At 36.0% G+C, this 23,342-nt stretch overlaps 2 protein-coding genes across 5 annotated transcripts in view; both read right to left on the reverse strand.

Moving 5' to 3' along the window:
* The window catches only part of PDHX (pyruvate dehydrogenase complex component X), a 120,801-nt gene that overhangs the window by 18,501 nt on the left and 78,958 nt on the right, over positions 1 to 23,342 (reverse strand). For 3 of the 4 annotated variants that reach the window (XM_044919659.1, XM_044919660.1, XM_044919658.1), the window contains 5 exons: positions 19,295 to 19,395; positions 13,100 to 13,299; positions 11,113 to 11,211; positions 2,457 to 2,631; positions 707 to 854 (listed from right to left, as the gene is read on the reverse strand). In XM_044919659.1, coding sequence (XP_044775594.1) covers positions 707 to 854; positions 2,457 to 2,631; positions 11,113 to 11,211; positions 13,100 to 13,299; positions 19,295 to 19,395 — 723 coding nt within the window. The remainder of the gene's footprint in view (positions 1 to 706; positions 855 to 2,456; positions 2,632 to 11,112; positions 11,212 to 13,099; positions 13,300 to 19,294; positions 19,396 to 23,342) is intronic. The other variant, XM_044919661.1, reaches the window with a different exon arrangement.
* Positions 3,435 to 3,839, reverse strand: LOC110576272 (40S ribosomal protein S15a-like). The gene has a single exon (XM_044919523.1). The coding sequence runs from the start codon at positions 3,834 to 3,836 to the stop codon at positions 3,435 to 3,437; it is 402 nt and encodes a 133-aa protein (XP_044775458.1). The 5' UTR covers positions 3,837 to 3,839.

Here is a 23,342-nt window from a genome sequence, read left to right on the forward strand (position 1 = left end):
CTCAAAAGATGCACAAAAGCATATGATAAAATTCAACATCCATTTATGCTTAAAACTCTCAGCAAATTAGGAATATAAATTTCCTCAACCTAAAATAAGGAATCTACAAAAAACCTACAGCTGATGTTAAAGATGGAATGTTTTTCCTAAGATCAAGAACAAGGCAAAAGTCCGCTTTCACCACGACATTCATTACTGTACCAGAGGTCTTAGCCAGCACAACAAAGCACGAGAATGAAATAAAAACCACACAGACTGGAAAGAAAGAAAGAAAACATCCGTTCACGCTAAAAATTCATTATGTCTCCCAGCAACCTTAGTTTTAACTGATTGCTGGGAGGTACACTGCAAATTTCATAACCTGAAAGTTCACTTTGAAGAATAAATACAAAATTAAAATTTGTATAAAGCAGAGGAATATCTAAGATATACATAACATCTAAAACATTAAGTTTGGGATTTTGTACTTTCTAGAATGTTAATAAGGACTGCTTTATTTAGGTATCGTACCAAAAAGCATGATTTACTCAGTACTAGGGAACCAGTTTGTTTCTTACAGGAAAAGTGAGCCAATTCTCTTCTCAAGCACTAAAATACATCCAGATGATGAAACTGAAATAAAAAGCTATACAGTGTGCCTTTACAAGTAAAGGATTTCATGACAGTTAGCATGTGTATTGTATTAAGTAAATTTAACTTTACTAACCTCTGACCAGACTTTGTCTAGCTTTTAAAACAGCTCCAAGGTCACAGTCAGCAGTAGCATATGCATGTGGTACAGTACTCTTAGATTCAGTTAACCTCTTGGCAATAACTCTTCGAATATTGCTAGCAGGGATCTCAGTGAATGTGCCCTGTAAAGAAATTGCAATTTGTCCATTAAGCCATAAATATGGAAGTGGAAAAAACAAACTCCATAGCTAAAATCTAGGCTCAGTGACTTAGCTTTTGGTAATAATTAAAGATTAATATAGGAAAAGTACTAGTAAAAATTCTTAGTATACGGAGGAATATAAGAAATCCAAAGAGTTTTAACTTAATAGTACATGATTGTAGAAAATAGTAAAATTCATGTTTTAGTTATAAATGGGTTGTCTTATGTTACTATGTTTAAGATGATCAAAAAGAAATCTTCCAAGTCATGAATAATTCTCCCGTGTGTGTGTATGTGTGTGAAACAGAGACAGAGAGACAGACACACACACATACCACCTGTAAGCAGCTTCTATTACAAATACCACTTCTTAATAAAACTCAAAGCATACAATAATTCAACAAACCAACAATAGACAATTCTTACTTATAAATGGCATGCAGTAGAAAAAGATAATTCAATATATTTATAGGATAATCTGCCAAACTATTTCTATTTTGGTTTGTTAATTTAAAAAAGAAATCACATGAGTACCCTATTTCCTAAAACTTCACAATATAAAGTATAGGTGAGATAATAAAATCTTCCTGTAACTCTACTGTAGCTTTTCCACTCTGTTCCTTGAACCTTTAACAAAAGCAGGATGGACCTTAAACTACATGTGATTCCTTCGTTGTCCTTCGCTCCATTCTGGGACCAGATCACAATCACTTCAGAATAAAAACTAAGCAGCTAAAAATACACGTGATTTCTTAGGAAACTAAACATTTTATTTTGGCAGAGTACTTGTTCAAATAGAATAAATACTCACTATATACCATTAAAATTTCAAAGTCAGGTTTATCTTCTTAATTTGAATAACCCACTTCTTAAAAATGTAAGATTTGATTACAAATAAATGTTTTGTATGTGCAGTCATGAATCATGAATTTACACTAAAAAATTTTGTTTCCCATGAAATTTATACTGTTTGCAACTATTTTAAAATATACTGAAATATATCTCTCCATGAGAAAGAGCAGGATAGGTTTGTGTGTTTAGTTTCTAAGTGCCCATTCAGTTTTACATGAACCTGATTATCCTGCATTTCTTCTGATTGGAAGCAAATGACATGAAAGATACTGGGAGAAGGAGGTAAAAAGAGGCAAAAATGGAATATTTTGACAACAAAAAAGGGGCTGTTACACTGCCTGCATCTGAGAAAGAATGTCTAGCAGTGCAGTCTCTGTAGTTCTTCACAGTGAGACTATCCACTCCCTCAGTCAAAATCAAACAGCCACAGAAGAGGGCTAGTGGCAGCTACCAATTAATAGTACCACACCCAAGAAAAGCTACATGAAAAGTACCGTAATTACAGAGCATACACATACAGCACTGAATTTGGAAGTTAGCACCATACAAACGAATCGGGTTTGCGCTAGGAGTCTGCAAAACAAAGCATTTGGAGTATTTCCTCTTTATCACTTTCAGCTACTACTAAAATGGACTGGTAGAATCACTTGTAAATGAGACAGTAATGGTTCTTGTTTTCTTTCTCACTGAAATCTGAAAAAAAACCCCAAATCTACTCAAATGATATTACCGCTACATTAGGTTGTCCAGGAGTTGATAGCGGTGGGATCATTGGCCGTGGATAAGGTGGCGTAGGTATGGCCTGTGCGGGCAGAGGCACTGTGGGAGTGGCTGGAGGGGCTGGGGTGGGTCTGGATTCGGTAATCTTGCCCGTTTCTTTCAACTGGAACAGTTTGAGAGCATCCCTGAAGATTACAGATAGAGAACCATGATTAGCAACAAGGAACAGAATGTTCAGAAAGCAGAGATGAGGTGTGGGGGGAAGGTACTGAACTAGAGAGATGTTAAGGCTAAAATAATGCAAAATGAATGATTTGAGTTAAGCAAGCAAATCTTATCTGGTCTGCTGATTCACATTATTCACCCACTACAATACTTGGACATTTTCAAAAACTAAACAATTCAAATTTATCAAAGTATTGGGTGTAGGTATCTTTAAAAAAGAAATTAGTCTTTTTTTGAGGGGGGTATCATCTGATAGATGAACAATTCATAAATTAAACCATAGTCTTATTTTTTATACTTGTCAATTTTCACATGGCATTCAGAAAATGTCAAGTTCATTACAACTTTCATTAGGATATTTACTAAATCATTGGATTTTCTAGTGCAAATTACCCTTTTTACGGCCAGGAAATCACACCATTTTATATTGCTCAATACGTTGTCAGCACCATCCAATGAAATAAACCTAACCCACAGCATCATTCAGAATGAAAGATAACTAAACTAGTAATAGACTTAACTTGCATTAAAGGTATCTTTGGTTTTTAAAAGGATTTAATTAGATTACTACATATATCAAGCTTTCAATCTATGCTAAGTTATAGTGGGTATGAAGTAATACAATCTCTTAAACAAAATGGCTTTTGCAAAAATTATAATATCTGACAATTCAAAAGAACCCTTTCCAAAAACAAAATTTTACATTTTAAAAAATGTTTTCTTTTTTGTTCCCCCATTGTGCCATTTTATTTGCACATATGTATTACATCCCTAGAAAAAAGAATCCCAGGATTTTCCCTCCTGTGTATTTTCGTCTTGCTTCTTCATGGTCCATGATGCCAGCTGAGGCTGTCAGTACAATGAAACCAAACTGGCAGGATGGGAGCAGATTATTCTGCCATTTTTTTAGATCTTTCAATTGTACATCAAATCTGGGGCTGATCACTCCACACTTGTTTAACCTGCCCATGAGGTTCACAGCAATTTTCCCTGCTCTGTGATCATCAATGATTTCAAATTCGCCAATGTAACCATGCTTCATCATTACAGTGAGAAACCGGACGATGACTTTGGAGCACGGCCTAATAAGAACCTGGCATTTGCCTCTCTTTTCAGCATTGTTAATGCTCTTGAGAGCATCTGCCAGGACATTCATGCGCACCATTACGGCGGCACAGAAAGATGGCGGAAAGAGCTTAAAAAATGTTTTTAATCTAAAAATTTCTTTAAAAAGGTTTTACATAATCTAAAAACAACATCATGGTGACACAAATTTAAAGGCAAATTACAGGGCGCCTGGGTGGCTCAGTCGTTAAGTATCTGCCTTCGGCTCAGGTCATGATCCCAGGATCCTGGGATCGAGTCCCACATCGGGCTCCCTGCTTGGCAGGAAGCCTGCTTCTCCCTCTCCCACTCCCCCTGCTTGTGTTCCTGCTCTCGCTATCTCTCTCTCTGTCAAATAAATAAATAAAATCTTTAAAAAAAAAAAAAAGACAAATTACATTCCTTAAATTTCTCAAACACAGTTTATTTATTACTGTTTATCAAAAGAATTATGAGGGGGAAAACCTAGCATCTGCTGGGCATATTAGAAATGACAATCATCCTCCCCTAAACAAACCCTGAGGATGATGGATGGGCTCCCATGATTAGGTTACATTACAAGACAACGGTGATGGACTTTGCAGACCTAATTAAGGTCCTCAATCAGTTGGCATTAAGTTCATCAAAAAGCAAAAGTAAAATTACCCTGGTGGGATCAGACATATCAGTTAAGCCCTTTAAAAGGAACCAGGAATTCCTGGAAGAAGAGATTTGAATTGAGAGAGATTCTCCTGTTGGCACTGGAAAAGGGAATAGGCATTTGTGGAGATGAGTACGTGGCAAGGACCTGAGGGAGGCCTCCAGGAGCTGGGACCAGTCCTTGGCTAAAAGCCAACCAGGGGCGCCAGAGTCTCAAAGACTGAATTCTGATAGATCGACTGAGTTCTGATAGATAGAACTGAATTCTGCCAACAACCATATAAGCCTGGAAGAGGACTCCATCCAACCTTTAGATGAGACCCTAGCCCTGGCCAAAAACCTTCATTTCAACCTCGTGACCGGAAGCTAAGAACCCAGCCATGCTGGGTCCTGACTTCTGACCTACAAAATTGTTAGATAATAAACAGGTACTGTTTTAAGCTGCTAAGTTTGTAGTAATTTGTTATGCAGTAACAGAAAACTGAACCAGGCAAGCATGTTCCAACCTGGGGCACATTATTAAAGGAACCCCCCATAGTACTGATACCGTTTTTAGTTAGGAGAGTCCATGCTTTATACCCAGTCCAAAAAGGGGTCCATGGAGTTAACACTAAGAACAATGAACTTACTTGTTCCAAAATTAAAGAGCTGACATTTAACAAGAGAGGTCAGACTGACAGAAGAACTCTTAAATGTTTAACCATCTTGGATCCCTGATAAGCACTGAAAGTGGGAGTAAAAGTAATGAGCCTCTTCAGCCTGTACTGTGCTTATGTTAATTATGTAATCTTACACCAGCCCTGTGAGGGAGGTATTATTACTCCCAATCCATCGATGAGTAAGTAGGCTTAGAGAGGTTAAATTCCAAGTGTAAGTCAGTATTTCTCAAGCACCTCCTCTACTGCAGGTGTTGAGGATACAGCGTGAAACAAGACACTTTATTCCACAGAAAAGTCTATATTAATCAGGCAAACAAATGACAGTAGTGATGTGCTATGAAGAAAATAAAGCAGAATAACGACATGAGTGACAGGTGAGAGGAGGGGCTCTTTGAAAAGAGGACGGATGGTCGGGGAAGGCCCGAGGACGTGGTATTTGTGTGGAATGACGCGAAGGAGCAAGCCACAAGAAGAGCTGGGGAAAGTATGTTTCTAGGCAGGGAAAATACAGCTGCTTCTAGAAACAGAAGGCAGGCCAGTGTGGAAAGAGCAGTGAACAAGGAGGAGAGGGCTGAAAGGTGAAGCCAGGGCTGGCATCAAACCCAGGTATGGCCAACTCCAGAGCCTGTGCATTTGCTACTACTCTTCTCACACATGTGCACATAATATGCCAATATGAACCAAGGCAGAGTCAAAATACTTTCTTCTCACATGAACAGACTAGGATAGAATCCAGTACATCTCAGATTAACAGCAAGTCTGGGACTGAATGACAAAATGTGATCTGCCTAATCTAAAGCTAAATGTAGGACCTCACGACCATGGCCTCCAACCCGTCACACAAAAAGCGGTGTGGGCATAACTGGAGGCCATGCTGGTTCTCAGACCATGTGCCACACAACACGGTGACGGGAATGGAAAGAACGAGGGTGACGAGGAGGTACGTGGCCTAGGGAATGACCTTATATGTTGTTGAGGCTTTTGACAACAAGCTTACCTCTCTTTGGAAGTTACCTACACTCCTAACCAAAAGCACCATTTTCCAGTTACTTATGGTAACATTTAAATGTGAAGGAAATGGCTGCCAACATCCTTTCTGGGGACTTATGCCATGAGCCAAAACCCTAGCCAGATAAATAAAAATATGAGCACTGGGGGGCGCCTGGGTGGCTCAGTTGGTTGAGCACCCAACTTTTAATTTCAGCTCAGGTCATGATCTCAGGGTCGGGGGGACTGAGCCCCATGTCGGGCTCCGTGCTCAGCGGGGAATCTGCTTGAGGATTCTCTCCCTCTGCCCCTCCCCCCGCTTGCTTGCGCTCTCTCTCTAAAATAAAATAAATAAAATCTTAAAAAAAATGAGCACTGATTTTTCTGTTGATTCAGAAAAAATGCCTTCAACAAAAGATATTTAGCTTTTAAGAGCTCTTACAAGTCATAGCCTAACATTACTAGTCCCTTTCTATTACATAAGGTAATTAAATACATCTAATAAAACCTATTACTAATCTGGGTTTTAAATCAAATTAAAGTTTAGCATCAGAGTGACATATCCAAAACACATCCATTTCTTTATATGGGGATCACCAGTTTACTCTCAGGCATCAGTTAAAAATAAACAAACAAAAATAACAACTGAACATAAATACTAAAATATTAACGCCTGAATATGTCTATATAAGAAAAGATCGGTCACATTAAACAGACACATTTTTATTTCATTATCAGCATAACTAATACTATTTTATCAAGAAATAGGCAATTTAGTTTCATTCTTGTAGTAACTAAGATTCTTGGGTAAAACTGCTCTTGGTAAAGAATAAAAGTAAGGAGAAGTCATTAATCATTACCAAGTAAACAGAAAATCAGTTCTGGCCACCGCTTCACAGTAAACTTTCACTGCTGATTTTACACTTACATACCTCATAAAGTATAAATGTTAATTACTGTTTAATAACAGCCAACAATTTAGTTTCTATAATGCAGAGAATGCTTTTAATAATTTCTGTCCATGAAATAATGAATCAGATTCTACTTGAAGAATGAGGTGGGCATGAAAAGCTCTAAAAATTAGGAGAAAAACAAATACGTCACACTTCTGCATAAAGGCAGAAGATACCCTGGTAGTTCACTCAGGGTAGAACCTTCTTTACCAGGATCCCTTAAAGAGTAATTCATTTGGGTGGGCTATAAGTTAGTTTTATTTATTTATTTATTTAAATAATTTCTTCTTCTTTTTTTTTTTTTTAAGATTTTATTTATTTATTTGACAGAGACACACAGTAAGAGGGAACACAAGCAGGGGGAGTGGGAGAGGGAGAAGCAGGTTTCCCACTGAGCAGGGAGCCCGATGCGGGGCTTGATCCCAGGACCCTGGGATCATGACCCGAGCCGAAGGCAGACGCTTAAGGAATGAGCCACCCAGGCACCCCTATAACCTAGTTTTAAAAAGAAATACTGCAAACCTGCTAGACGCTCACCTGTCACACCTATCAGTTTTGATGCTGTGATATGAATACAAACATTAACTACAACTATGATTTAAGACACAGATACACAAAAGATGTTAGGTTACTGGCAAAGAACTTAAATGTATTCTGTCTCTAACTGTGGCCCCAGCACTAGCTTTCCTAAAATAGTTACATACACAGGCAAAGTCAAGTCTATATGCTTTTGCGCAACATACACTCTGAGCAATATGTTTGGGCAATATGTTTGCTCTACTGCAACATTTAAAATAGCAACCCTAACACTGAGGATTTACTTCATAAACACACTGGATCAGAGGCACTTCCTCAGCAGTTGGAACTAATTTTTCTATTCTACTTGCATTTTTAGTTGACAGTGAAAGAAGGAAGGATGTCCCTCCAAATTTCAAGAATTTGTGCTAAGGTATTTCGGGGGAAGCTCAGCCTGCAGTTTTTCAATCTCATCAGAAGATGACATTTTTGTAGGCGACAGTGAGCCAAAGTTTTTTCTGAGGTCCACCTTAATATTAAACTTAAAACACAGGCATCTTTAGTAGTATACAAATTAAAAATCCTAAATAATGCATGCCTTCAGGATCGATTTTTCTCATGAAATCTTTTGTAATATGTCAGATTTTGAAGACCAAAGGTTGACTCTCTTACGGTGCAGAGTTAAAGAATCAGGACAGGAAAGACAACTGGAAATTAGGAGGAGGAAGATGGCAAAAATATTAAAAATATAACTCTATTTTAATAGTGCTTCCTTTGGGTATGCAGCCAAGACAATACTATTTCGTTTTCCTTAATAAATATTACATTACTATTATAACTTCAATTCAGGTTAAAAAAAAAGTGCTATTTGTTCATCATATATATAGTAAGCACATATGGAAAGAGAAGGGAGAAAGGAAGAAAGGGCTATTTCATTCCTCTGCTGTCACACTACTGAACTGCCTTCTAAAATATCACCTAGTAACCGACTTCAAAAGACTTTTCTCAGATCACACGTTCCTTAACTTTTTATCCAGCTCCTAGATATCCTCCAACACAAGAAAAGCTGCCTTCTAAAAGTTTACCTCCTGATTATCTCAATTATAACTCCTGCTCTACTACCTACCAAACCTCCCTCTCGAGTCCCGAACTGTCTCCTGCAAGTAACCGTCACCTCACTGATCCTGATGCCTGTGGGCTTGTCAGCACTGACGACAGGCTTCAGAGCTAACATATCACTCACTCCACCAAGACAAATACTTTCCCAAAGCCCTTATTTGTGTTTATGGAGCCAAAATTTCATTGTCCAGACCAGAATCCCAAATTCATTCCTTGATTCGTTGCTATCCTGGTCTACGCTCCCCATTCAGTCCTTTATGAAAGCTTCTGGATTCTGTCCTTATAACATTGTCTAGATCAGTAATCTCTACTTCTTTCACCTATATTCAAGCTTTTTATCTTTTATCTGAATTACTTTATAAGCCTATTAATTTATCTCCTAACCTCAAGTTTTTTTCTGCTCCAATGTATCTTCTACAAATATGCAAAATTAATCCTTCTAAGGTACAGCTATGATTACTTTACCAAAGATGTCACCAAATCTTGATCAATGACTAATGAATTAAGTACAGACTCTCCGCCCTATCCCTCAGAAATACAGGTAAGTCTATTTGGTTATAAAGAAAGTTGCTTTATCCCATTTTTATGGAGAGTTTACTAAAACATAGACTGGTAGATTAATAAAATCAAGGTACAAATAGGATGGATGTGGGGGAAAAACTAGGCTTAACTGGCTATGAGGATACTTAATTTTAACATTTTATGGCTAAGTGAAACTTTTTAAGCCCTTTAACTAAAATTTCACAATCTAGAATACTACTTTTCAGTCATAGGTCAGGACAGCTGATCTCCAACTCAAGTAGTATGGCAGGACTCACAGTGTGTGTTTAAGAGAACCACATACACATGTCTGATGAACAAATCAATAAGGCTGTAATACAGATAAATGAGGTTAGCTAAGAATTAAACCTGGATTGCTCGCCATAAAAGAAATGCCCCAAAATAAACCAGTGCTTTCTTTTTAAGATTTATTTATTTATTTACTTATTTATTGGAAAGAGAGAATGAGTACAAGTGGGGAGGAGGGACAGAGGGAGAAGAGAAGGAGGCTCCCTGCTGAGCAGGGAGCCCAATGCTGGGCTCAATCCCAGGACCTTGGGATCATGACCTAAGCCGAAGGCAGACACTTCACTGACTGAGCCACCCAGGTACCCTAAACCAACGCTTTAATGAAGAGTAAAATAACCCAATGAAAAAAAAAGAAATTTCTGTTGGTCCAGCACTGCCACTTAATAGTTTTATAACCTTTGCTCATCTCAACTTAAAAAATTTTAGCCAGTATTACTGATCACTTTTTATCAATAGTAAATGGGGAATAAGCATATTGCCTTAAAATGTTAGCTCAATTTGAAGAATTTAACATTACCGCCAATAGAAATGTAATACAGGGGTGTCTGGGTGTGCAGTTGGTTAAGCATCCAACTCTTGGTTTCAGCTCAGGTCATGATCTCAGGGTCTTGAGATCCAGTGTCGCTTTGGGCTCCATGCTCAGTGTGGAGTCTGCTTAAGACTCTTTCTCTTTCTCCCTCTGCCCCATTCCTTCTCCCTGTTCTCTCTCTTTCTAAAATAACACATACCTCTACAGCAATTTTACATTAGTCAAATGTCTAAAGGATTAATCTTTGCCTTCCGCACTGATTAAGTTTCAATAGAGCAGGGGCCATCTGTTCTCATACACTCTTAAAAGAAACAAAATGTAAACAAATGGAAAAACATCAGTGTTCTTGAATAGGAAGACTCAGGATCATCAAGATATCAATTCTTCCCCAAGTTAATTGTAAAATGTGATACAATCCCAATAAAAACACCATCATTCCCCTGTACCAGCAGGGCAAATGAATTGTTTAAAATTCATTTGGAAAAATAACAAAATAAGAATCAGCCAAGAAAACTGGTCTATTGAGAAAGAAGAACAAGGATAACTCAATCAAATTTTAAAACTTACTATAAAATATTTATAATTAAGAGTGTGGTACTAAACAATGGTGCCAACTCATGGACAGTTGACTAGAAAAGGAAATCCAAAAAGAGCCAACTGCATATGGAAATCACTTTGATCATACAAGTGGCTAAAATCCAAACAGATAAGAATGAAATTATTTTTGAAAGTATATTTCCAGGTTTTAAAAAATTAAATGTGATTACAAGCTTATTTCAAACAAACGTAAAACAATATAAAGGTTCACCACTCTGCACTCTACATATAATTTTTTGCATTTATCACCATTTCTAAGGATCTGGCTTAGTTACCAAATTAGAACCGTTCTTCACTAATGCTATAATTACTCTGAAACAACCCTTGCACAGAATATAATTTTGCACTCACAAAAGCAATTGAAAATACAAAAGAACGGTATATGTCCTCTTAAATCTTAACACTGAATAAGCTCTTCTTTAAATACTTTCAGAAAAAGCTGATCATGATAAATAATGGAATCGGTTGTTACAAGAAGCACAAACATACTCTTTAGTGAATATCCCCCGAGGACCAGTGGCTGTGCCCTGGCTAGCATCCAGGGCATGTTTTTCCACAATATTACGGGCAGCTGGACTTAAACGGAACCTAAGAAAAAAACGTGAAGATTAAGGAAACTAATAAACACTCATAATTTGAATCAAATATACCTAAAACATCAAGTTTTACCGATAATTAGCAAAATAAAAATTTATAATAAAGTTAAAATGATTCCCATAGTCACAAATAAATTAATCTGTACTAATCTGGTTTATTTTACTACCAAAACATTTTCATACAAATTTAATTAGTTACTATTTCAAAATATTCCTTTAATAAGAGTAAATATTCAAAAGGAGAGAGCTGCTATTTTGATTAATAATTTTTCACATGGCTCTTCATCCAACACATCAATAAGGAACTAACTATACTGTTGCTTCATTTTTTTCTGTGTGGTAAAACATACAAAAAAATTACAATTTTAAACATTTTTAAGCATACAATTGAGTGGCATTAAGTACAATTAACCTGTTGTGCAACCACTGCCACCATCCATCTCCAGAATTTTCATTCTCTCAAACTGAAACTCTGTACCCATTGAACAATAACTCCCCATTCTCTGCCCCACCCCCTGCTCCAAGCAGCTAGCATTCCACTGTCTTTACCAATTTGATTACTCTAGGTAACTCACATAAGTGGAACCACACAATGTCTGTTCTTTTGTGATTGGCATATTTTACTTTGCATAATGTCTTCAAGGTTCATCCATGTCATGGTACGTGTGTCAATATTTCCTTCCTTTTCAAAGCTGAGTAACATTCCGTTGTATGTATATAGCATATTTTGGACACATGGGTTGTTCTCACCTTTTGGCTACTGTGCATAATACTGCTATACATGGCTGTAAAGTATCTCCTTGAGTTCCTGCTTTCAATTCTTTTGAGTATATACCCAGAGGAGGAATTGCTGGGTCATATGGTAATTCTATTCTTATTTTTCTGAGGAATTGCCATACTGTTTTCCATAGTGGCTGCACCACTTTACATTCCCACCAACAGTGCACGAGGGTTCTAGTTTCTCTATATCCCCATCAACATGGAAATTTACAACTCAGCACTTCAAAAACACTGACAAGAACTGACACTGGTAAACTAAAGGAAAAAATTTTTAAAACGGTAAGGGTCTGCATTTTTATTTAAGTTCAAAAGTGGTTCTTAAGAGGACCTTTCTCAATGAAGAAGTTTTTCTTATAAAGAAAAAGTAATTTTGTATAATTATAGAGAATGTTAAATAAATGAACTTGTTAAAATTTTCAGAATCCCTGGGTGTTATGCACAAACAATGAATCATGGAACACTTCATCTAAAACTAATGATGTAATGTATGGGGATTAACATAAGAATAAAAAAATAAATAAACTGGAAAAAAAAAAAAATTTTCAGAATCCATCAATTAAAGCTATGTAAGGCTGAAGTGAAATGGTGTTTACTAAGTATCGGTGTTATATAGGGACAAAATTGAGCTCTAGTCTGTGTTGGACACTCAAATGCAATTTAGTTGTAAAGGAATGCATGTTAAGATGGTAATTCCATTTTATGTCAGTTGTACATTTAAAACTGGAATTCACATTACGGTAACTAGAATTCCATGGACAGAAACATGATATGAAGTCTGGTATATTGAATTCCATCCTGTAATCCTAAAACCTACTTCTTCAAGTTCAACGTGGACAAAGACTACTTGCTTTGTTCTCCACCGGGTGAGCAGGGCTTTCATACTACCTGGAACATGACACGTATTCAATAACTGTTTGTTGAATGAACAATGACAGTAAAAGCATCATTCCTAGGCCTCAGTCACCTAAGAGCAAAAGGGAAGATCAGCCACTTCCTACATAAGATGCAAAGATGTTTTAAATATAATGACTGAAATATCCTAAAAGCTGCTGTAACTTTTTTTTTCTTTTTAACATCAGCATCCAAATAAGCATACTCACTGCAGTTTTCCCAATGTGTGTTCCTTTTTGACAGGAGGAGAAATTTGTGGTTCGGGTGGGGGACAAGGCACTGATAGTTTTGAAGCTGGTGATGGAGGACCTACATCTTTGGGGATTTCAACATGTTTCCAATCTTCTCCTTCTTCAACTAGCAAACCAATTAGTGAACCTAGTTGTATATTTTTAGATCCTTCTTCAACCTGTATTTTAAAAAGAAAATAATTGCAGAGACGGAAAGGCTCGTGACCATATGAAGTAGTTTAAATAATTCTGTACTGATTAGAAAGATCTCTTAATTTGAGCTAAAATCTGCTTCCAAGTCAGCCTGCCTCCTCCTTCTACCCACCACCGTCCTTTCTTACCTTCCCCCACGTATACCTTCCTTCACCACTCTTCCCATCCCAGTTATTAATGCTATATCCTGAAAAAAAAAATCTAGAATTTCTCCTCTGACAGCTTTCAAATATATAAGAGCAATCATTACCATCTTCCTTTTGATGTCAATCAGTACAAATCAAAAACAGGAGACTGGTTTACTTCAACTATTTGTCTTTCCCAGATAGTTTCTTGTTAAATAGCTTAGAAATTCCAAGAGCTCACAATGAATTAAGTACCCTAAATTAGTCCTATTACTAACATTAATTTAATGTAAAATGTATTCAGTAAACTTAGTCTCTGGAAAAAAGTATATCCCATCATATAAACAGAATTGGTTAACTACTCTGGTTAATGTTCGTTTCTGTCTTTCCCTATACTTAATTTCTCCATATGTATCTATTTACAAAACCTGAGAAATAAAACCCCATGAATTTTTGTAAGTACATCAGAGACACGGTGGTGTCTCAGCTAATCAATCTTTCATAGATAATGCCAATTAAAAGGATAAATAAGACTGAAGTTTAAAAAAACAAACTTATATGTATTTCAAACATTTCAGCAGCATTAGCTTTTAAAGAAAGGGCTGATTTTTATTTACTTAGTAAGAGAAGTCCCTAGGGGACCTTCAGATGACAATGTTTTTAAATTCAGTACTGGAAGAAAATGTCATTCCTTTAAAATTTTTATTATTCTCTTTCAATTACATTAAATAAAGTTCATTACAGATATAATTTAATGAATAATAGAATGAGAGGCTGTAGGATGTTCACTAATATAGTAACTGTAAGTAAGAACATAACTCCTAAAATGGACTTGACATTTCTGATTAACATTAAATTTGATGCTTATTAGTATGTGCACTATTCTAAAAATAAATAAGGCATAAGTCATGGTAATTAGGAAGCTTTGTAAGTTCACTAATTACTGATGGAGAAGAACAGAAATAATGCTTCAGTGAAGCAAAATATATATATAAGAAATGAGTACAGAATATAAGGACATGTAATGAATTACAAGCTGTGAAAAAAAACTAAACAGCCCAAGAACAATTTGTTTTTTTGTTTTTTTGTTTTTTTAAAGATTTTATTTATTTATTTCAGAGAGAGAGAATGAGAGAGAGCACATGAGAGGGGGGAGGGGCAGAGGGAGAAGCAGACTCCCTGCCGAGCAGGGAGCCCGATGCGGGACTCGATCCCGGGACTCCAGGATCATGACCTGAGCTGAAGGCAGTCGCTTAACCAACTGAGCCACCCAGGCGCCCCCCAAGAACAATTTGTTTAGCTGTTTGTCACATCCTAAAAAGTTTTAGTTCTATGTACTACTCATTTTTTTTTACTATTATGTCAAAAACATGAGTTAATATTATTTTAAATAAAAATTTTGTTTAAAAAAAAAAAAAACACTCAACATGGATCAAGAGTGGACTTCAGAATATCCGCTGGTAAGGGTTGGAAAGTGGTGCCTAAAGGCCCAGCATGAGGCTGGCAGAACTGAGGAGTAGACAGCAACATGGGACAACAAATGGGAAACCTGTGGCACCTATTTCTCCAGACACCCATACACGGGCTGAACTCCATCCCAAGGCACAGACCCCTAGGATGGAGCCTCTTTCTTTACAAGAGACATTCCCATAGGCTGACATGAATCACCTGCAAATGTGCTAAAGACTGCCCGCCTAAGCTCACCAGCGCTCCCGAGGATGTGAGATGCTGAAGTCGAGAGACAAAATCTGTACAGCAGAAACTCCCAACAGAGAAATAATTTGAGGGGATTCACTCCATTAAAGGTGCTGGTAAAAACTCTGTTTTGATTGTGATGTTAAAAAATAATCAGTAAGTTTAAATAGTTTCTTCTGTAAAAGTCAAACAGTGTGAAAGCTGCTGACACAGAAGGAGCGCGCACCGCGGTTAATGGAGAGGAGCAGAGTCACATGACTGATTGGGTTTGAAAGCTTAGTAAAATATAATACGTTATATGTTAATAAAGCCTCTAAGACAAGATATCTTAAAAAAAAGAAAGAAAGAAAGAAAACTTAGTAAAACTTCCATCATGGTTTCAACCATTGAATGGTTTGAAACTGTCTATATTCTTTAAGATAAACACTTTAACTTATATGCAAATTAACTTTGGTCTGAAAGGAAGATACATAAGAAACACTAAAGCTGAAACCAAATCAATGACAAGTTAAAAATGCAGAGGGGGAGAAAAAACACTCATTAAGTCCTTGACTAACAGTTTGGCAGTCAAGTGCCAGGCACTGTTCTAGCACTATGTCAACTCATTTAATTCTCCTAACAACCTTAGGAGGTAAGTGCTATTATTATTCAAGTATAGATAAGGAAACTGAAGCACAGAAAGGTTGAAGGACTTGCTCAAGATCATAAGACCAGTAGGTATCCAGCCAAGATTCAAATCCAGTCTGACATTACAAATAGCATTCAACACGCCAAGTACCAAATCTGTAAACTGCATTCACAGGACCAAAATTATCATACAGCAGTTCAAGATCATGCTCCTACTTTAAAAAACAAGCTTAAAGGGGAGAAGATATAGACTGGATTATAATTCATTTAGCTTTTAATTCACGGGGAACACAGACTCATTTACCATTTTAATGCGTCATTTACCCATTTCAACATGAAAATATTAGAACTGAGAATATCTCCCATTTAGTGAATTTCCTCTGAGCTTTGAGGGTTATTTTCTCAATTAAAAATGTTATAGTCTACAGAGAGGAATCAATTGAAGGTCTCACAATGTCAAATTTCAACCATAAACTTCGGAACAGTGAAATGCATCTTTGAAGGTGACTCAGGCAATTTAATGAAAAATAAGGGGGGAAAGGGACCTAACAATAAAATCATATTGAAAAAATACACATTCTTGAAAAAGAAAAGAATACATTCTTTAGAGAAACACTAGTGACACAATATTAGAGTAAGATACAGCTAAGAAATTGATTGAAGAACATGACTAGTACCAAAAATAATTATTCTTTGTTATTTTTTAATTTTAGGAGTATCAACAAAAGGAAGCATTTTTTTCTTTTTTAAGTAAGCTCTCCCAAAATGGGGCTTGAACTCACGACCCAGAGATCAAGAGTTGCATGCTCCACCAACTCAGCCAGCCAGGTGTCCCTAAAGGAAGTATTTTTTTAAATTTTGCATTAATATCCATGGATTTTAGTTTTCAGAAAGAATTCTAGTCTTGAAAATTATTTTGAAAAATAATGGTCTACCAATGTAATAAAAATCTATCAATGAATGTTTTGCAGTCAATAAATTAAAATGTCAAAAATTTATATAAGTTTAAATAATCTTAATATCCTACACCCTTTTCACCCTCAAAAGTATCCTGGTTTGTAACAAATCATATAGTAACCCTAAAATATTAGAAGCCAAACCAGACAATCTTTAATAAATTCTCCAAATAGGGGCGCCTGGGTGGCTCAATCAGTTACGCATCTGACTCTTGATTTTGGCTCAGGTCATGATCTCAGGGTTGTGAGACAGAGCCCCACATTGGGCTCCACACTGGGCATGGAGCCTGCTTAAGATTCTTTCTCTCCCTTTCCATCTGCCCTTCCCCTTCCCCCTCTAAAAACAAAACAAAACAAAAACCCCAAATATGTCATCCTAATATTCTACTTTATTAACATCATTTAAAATGCCTGCTGTCCAATTTGCTGAATAAATTTAAGACTAAGCTTATGAACTAAAACCTGAGTAAAAATTTAAGGTTTTCTGTACAATTTACTAGTGATTAAATAAGAATTTAACAATTTTCTCATTAACTGAACTAAACTGGAAATGGATCATAAAATTATCTACACTGACAGCAATTATTCTTTATTAACATTATTAAAAACTTCTAAGCTTTTTTCTGGTTCTAACTGAAATGTAATAAGTATTATTTTATATAAAATGGAAATCAGATGCAAAAATTACGAATGAGAACAAAGAGATATGAAATTGGGCAGGGGGAGAGGAAGAATACAAAAACCTTTCCAAGACTATGCAAACAAATCTCCATGAGGAGCAAGATAGGTAATAATTTCTAATGGTTTCAAAAACGTGCACAAGCTAAAAACTAGAGCTTTATATCATCACTTGCCTTTTAATAAGATCAATCTCCACCTCCTTGATTCTGAAAGTAAAGATCTCGTATAAGTATTCTTATTAAAATCAGTTTATTATGTGTGCTCATATGAGAATTATTCCACAATGAAAGACAAAGGTGTAACCTGCATGGATGTGAGAGAGCTGAGAGTGGGGAGGGGTGAAAGACTAAAACACCCCAGTGATGTCACCTAATATCACCCTGATTTTTTTCCTCCATAAAACTGTTACATTGTGACATGAATAGACTCCCATTCCTATTATTCAAAACGCATGTGGAATAATAATAAAGCCATAAAGCCCTAAAATACACATACAATCTTTTCTTTGGCAAGGAAGTAACCATTTGTGCTGCTAAAGCCCTTATTAATCATATCTCCCCCTCAGCCCCCTAGCTTTTCAGAGCATTAGGGGCCAGATGAATAGGCACTACTGACCTATAACACTGTTAGCAATTTGAAATGCATTATGAAGCAGCTAAGTGGGAAAAGCTATCAATTCTGGGAGACTTTCATAGTCAAACAATCCAGAGCTAGGGCCAAGAACACAGCTTGCCAAAAGCATACACAATAAAATGTAGCTGGGTTTATTACATATGGTAATTCAAACAATCTTTTCCTTTTTCAAAATGCTGCACAAATTAGTTGAAGAAACTATTTTTGGTATGAAAAATTACATTTTCCTTGTTATGAAGGTATAGAAATTTTATCTTTCCATTCATATTTCCTCCAAGAAGTATTTTCAACATGGTGTTTTAACATGGCTATTAATAATGTAGATGACAAGTAAAGGAAGTTTGATAATTAGAATGTAAAAAGCAACATATGAATGATGAAAAAAGGGAAAAGGATTTTTTAGTAAGAAACACGAGTGAAAAACTGTGTATAGATCTACATCTAATTAGATTATAACATTCCAAATTGTGGTCTTTGGATAAAATGTACAAAGAAAGGTGTTGTTATCCATTCCCAAAACAGAGGTGAGCTGGCATCTCAGAATTAAAAACGTATCAACAATGGACTATAACAGATATGCAGCGTCTCTGTACAAATCAAACTACAGAGGCATGAATGGATACTTACTGTTCATTTGCAAACAACCAATACAAATTTTTAGATAAACATATAGATTGACATAGGGGCTAATGGTCACCAAGAGCTGAGTGAGTAATTATAATAATAATTAGAGTAGCAATATTTCTTGATGCTTGGTGGGTGACAAGCCTTAATGAGTATATATGTATTATCTCAATCTCTACTACTGCTCCATGGTGTAGATATTATTATTATCTCTATTTTATTATGAAGAAAAAGGCCCATAGAGGTTAAAGAATTTGCCAATCACAGGGCGCCTGAGTGCCTCAGTGGGTTAAGCATCTGACTCTTGGTTTTGGCTCAGGTCATGATCTCAGGTTCGTAAGATCTAGCCCCAGGTTGGGTTCCATGCTCAGCATGGAATCTGCCTGAGATTCTCTCTCTCCCCCTCTGTCCCTCCCCCTGCTTGTGCTTTCTCTTTCTCTCTCTCTCAAATAAAGTCTTTAAAAATAAATAAATACAATAAAAAATAATAAAAATATATTATGTAGATACAGATAACATGACATTATAAATACAGTGGTAAAAATAAAAGGTGACTTTAATTCAAAGAACTTCACATTTAAGAGATCTTCATCCCGTTGACAATCAAAATAAACACTTACCACTATTTTGGCCAAGATGCCATCATCACTTGCATCTAAGGTAACCACAGCTTTATCAGTCTCTATTTCACATAAGGCATCTCCAGCACTCACAGCTTCACCTACAAAACAAGACTGGGTTTGTTTTGTTTTTTAAAATATGAATGTTAGTATGTGGGTTTGAGTGTGTGTTAAGTGCATAAAACATGAATAATGAATACCAAGATATTCAGTACCTAGCGCTGGGCCGTGGAATTACAAGTAATTTTCATTGTGTATGTGAGTGTGTGTTTGCATGTGTGTATATTATGTATGGTTTGTTGTATTTTCCAAAAGCTCTATAATGGACATAAACTACATTTGTTATAATAAAAACAATTACAAAAGATTATTGAACAGATATGAGATCACACTCTAGAAACAATAGCAATGAATGCATATTCTCTTCCAAACAAATCAATTCCAGATCTATTCCTTTCTTTTTATTATGTTTTGACTATTATTCCATGAGGAGAAAAGTTTTACAATTAATAGCACTTCTTGGTTAACATTGTAGCATAAATTCAGAAACCCTGTTGGCACTGCAGAGCATAAATAAATAAAGCATATTAAACAAAAAGAGACAATGTCAAAGACACAACTGAGGTCAAATAAGAAACATTTCTGTGCAACAGAAACAATATGGAAACTCAAAAATGTTGAGCAAGATCTGACTTGCTGTTTCTGAATCTAGAAACAGGTGGAGTGGGGGGAGGTTAGCAGGGAGAATGCAGTGGTTTCCTTTGGAATAAAGAGAACTAAAAGTGATTTGCTGCAGACAGGGATGCAAATCAGAATCTCCCCTTAAAGCTAGGGCTGGGTCAGTGACTCTAGTCATAACAGAAGGCCAATAAAGGGGGCAATCAAGACCTGCTGACTAGGACTATGGCTTTTACCAGAACTGTAGGTCTAGGAATGTAGGGAACAAAAACACTACCTCAGTACCAGGATCTGAGCCAAGCCACCCTCTGGCTCCATTACCGCATCTATTGATATCTGCAATATCAAAAGCAAAATCCCTAGACTGGGGGTGGGGAAAGGGAAAGTGGAGGGCACGTGGGAAGACACTGAAACACAAACAAAAAGCCTTTTTAAAATAAATAAATAAATAAATAAATAAATAAATAAAAAAACAAAGTTCCAAAACATTTGAAGAAATTTAATGCTAAGAAAGAAAACCACAAAACCAATAATGGAAACAAACTTATTTCAGATGAAATTCATTTAGTGCAACCTGCCAGAGATTTTTAAATAAGTATTTTGAGGATGTTCAGAAACATAAATGAAGGTAAAAGATCCATCACAAGAACAAGAGATAAAAAACAATGTACAGAAATGAAACAAAATGACATCACATAGGAAGGAAAACCTAATTAGAAATCTTGGAAATGAAAAATAGTCATTGAAATAAAAAGAAACAATCATTGGGATGTATTCTAGACTAGACATAGTAAAGTGAATTATAAAGGCAGCATTAAGGAACTCCCTGGAACTTACTACAGGCAGAAAAAAAAGATTAAAAATAGAAGAAAGCAGTAAGAGATACAGATTGAGGCTGCAATGTTTGTCTAATAGATTTTCCAAGGGAAGACTGGAGAGAATAGTTGAAAAGCAATACATGAAAAGATAAATGCTGAGAATTGTCTACAATGGAAAAGAAATACATATCCTCAACATGAAAGAGCTCTGAATGAAGTTAGATAATTCATAACCTATGATGTATTGACTAGGAAGGGGCACCGGGAGCCTTGTAGCTTGCTGGAAATATGAATTATGAATCTTGACTAGGTGGTGGTAACCTGGTTATATGTGTATGTAAAAATTAATTGAGCTTACACATTCTTCAATTTATACTTCACTAAAAAAAAAAATAAGCAGAAAAAAAGTATTAGACTGTATGGATTCACATTAGATACACTGTAGTGAAATTCCATACAATAAAAACAATCTTAAAACCTATCAGAGGAAAATAAACCAGATTACATCAATGGAATGACAGAAAGCATACTTCTCAGAAGCTGTAATAAAGTTCAGAAGACAATGGAGTAGTATCTTCGAAAAGCTGAGGAAAAGTAATTGTCTAGAATTTTATATGCAACCAAACCATCATTCTAGAATAAAGGAAAGGGGGGGGCACCTGGGTGGCTCAGTCAGTTAGGTGTCTGACTCTTGATTTCGGCTCAGGTAACAATCTCAGGGTTGTGGGCTGTGAAATCGAGCCCCATGTCGGGCTCTGCTCTGGGTGTGGAGCCTGCTTAATATATTCTCTCTCTCTCTCTCTCTTCATCTGCCCTTACCCCCCTCCCCTTTCAAAAAAAAAAAAAAAAAAAAGATTCTTTAGCCATAAAAGGCTAAGAAAATTTACCACCTATCGATGAGCTATTAAAAAATGCAGTTCATCAAGAAGAAAAATGGACACAGGAGGGGACCCATGGACTACATGAAACAAGTTACTACAGAAACTGATAGAATGGTAACTATGAATCATTTAAAAGCTAATTTCTGAGGGTTTAAAAAATGCAAAACTCAAACTCTAAAAAAAACGTAAGCTGGATAAGGAAATGTTTAGTTGATAATTAAAGCATTAAAAGAACTTTGATATAAATAGGCAGAAAAAATTGCTAAATAACTCTAGATTTTATTGGCAAAATTTAATTAAATATGTATCCAAAATAATTAATGTACACCCCCCCCAAAAATAGAAATATTATCTACAGCATTCTGCAAAGCAGAGTAAACATTAAATAAAAACCATCACCCACCTGAAGACACATGAAAAGAAAAAAATAAAAAACACACCGAAATTGTAGAAATAAGTCCAAATGTATCAGTAATTGTAATAAACGGATTAAAACAACCTACTAAAAGCAGAAATTATCAAAATGATTACAAAAAAATAAAATCTGGATAAATGTGGCTTACAAGAGACAGACCTAAAACAAAACCAGAATAAAAATACAAGTATAGAAAAGCATGTAACATACAAATACACTCCCTCACACATATACCAAAAATAGCTGGTACTGCAGTTTTCATAGGCACACTCAATAAAAGAACATGAAGGAAAATCTAAAACACTACAATAAATATGCTCTGGAAGTTTACTGTACAGAAACTACTTCCCTGTATACCAAGATGGTCACATAGATGGTTATATTATCTTTGGTTAAAACAGTCTGGAACTGTCAATATAAACTATTTTAATGAAATCAACATTATCTGTTAGATGATATTTATGAAACACCTAAAAGGTGACTGTTGGCCTAACCCTGAAGAGATTTTTCTACTCAACAAATATTTATTAAAAATGCTTTAAGGTACTGAGGATACAGCGGGGGTGGGGTGGGGGGGTGGGAAGGGAAGTTAACATTCTAACTTCAAGAAGCTTGCTTTCTACCTAGTGACAATTAACTGGAAATTATGGTGGGATCGGGTGAAGTTAGGATGCCATAGGAACATTCAGGAGGGGTATCTAATTTAGTTTTTGCAAGGTGAAAGGCTTCCTAAAAAAAGAATATATATATTTACATAATTATGTATATTATATACATACTATTTATACATATATATAATCTGAGCCTGAAAAGACGAGAAGACAATCAAGTAAAGAAGCAGTGATCCAAGCAGAAGGCACAACATACCCAAAGCCCAGGAGGCAAAAGAGAACAGGAAACTTTGGAGGAGCTGGGTAATAGTACCTGAGAGAAGCAATGAGAGATTAGGCTGGTGAGGTAAGCAGAAATCAGACCCAAAAGGAACCTTGTACGTCCCACAGAGAAAGCAGATTATATCATCTTACACACTTCTTTATAATGGCAGATGTTTTCATAGTTAAAATAGAGTGTATTTCAAAAGGAAAAAAAAAAAATCACACCCTTATGTTTCTGCTGTAACCATGGAAAAAACAATTGAACTAGGCCACCTAGCAATACTTCTAGACACCTACAAATTCTGCCCATAAGAAAAAAGTAAAATTCACAGGTCTGTACTTCTGAAACAAATAATACAATATATGTTAAAAAAAAAAAAA

This window comes from Neomonachus schauinslandi, chromosome 11, assembly GCF_002201575.2.
Source record: "Neomonachus schauinslandi chromosome 11, ASM220157v2, whole genome shotgun sequence".
Taxonomy (NCBI): domain Eukaryota; kingdom Metazoa; phylum Chordata; class Mammalia; order Carnivora; family Phocidae; genus Neomonachus; species Neomonachus schauinslandi.

What these genes read in the sequence shown, in the direction of transcription:
- LOC110576272 (XM_044919523.1), bottom strand. Translation starts at nt 3,836, where the DNA reads ATGGTGCGCATGAATGTCCTGGCAGATGCTCTCAAGAGCATTAACAAT.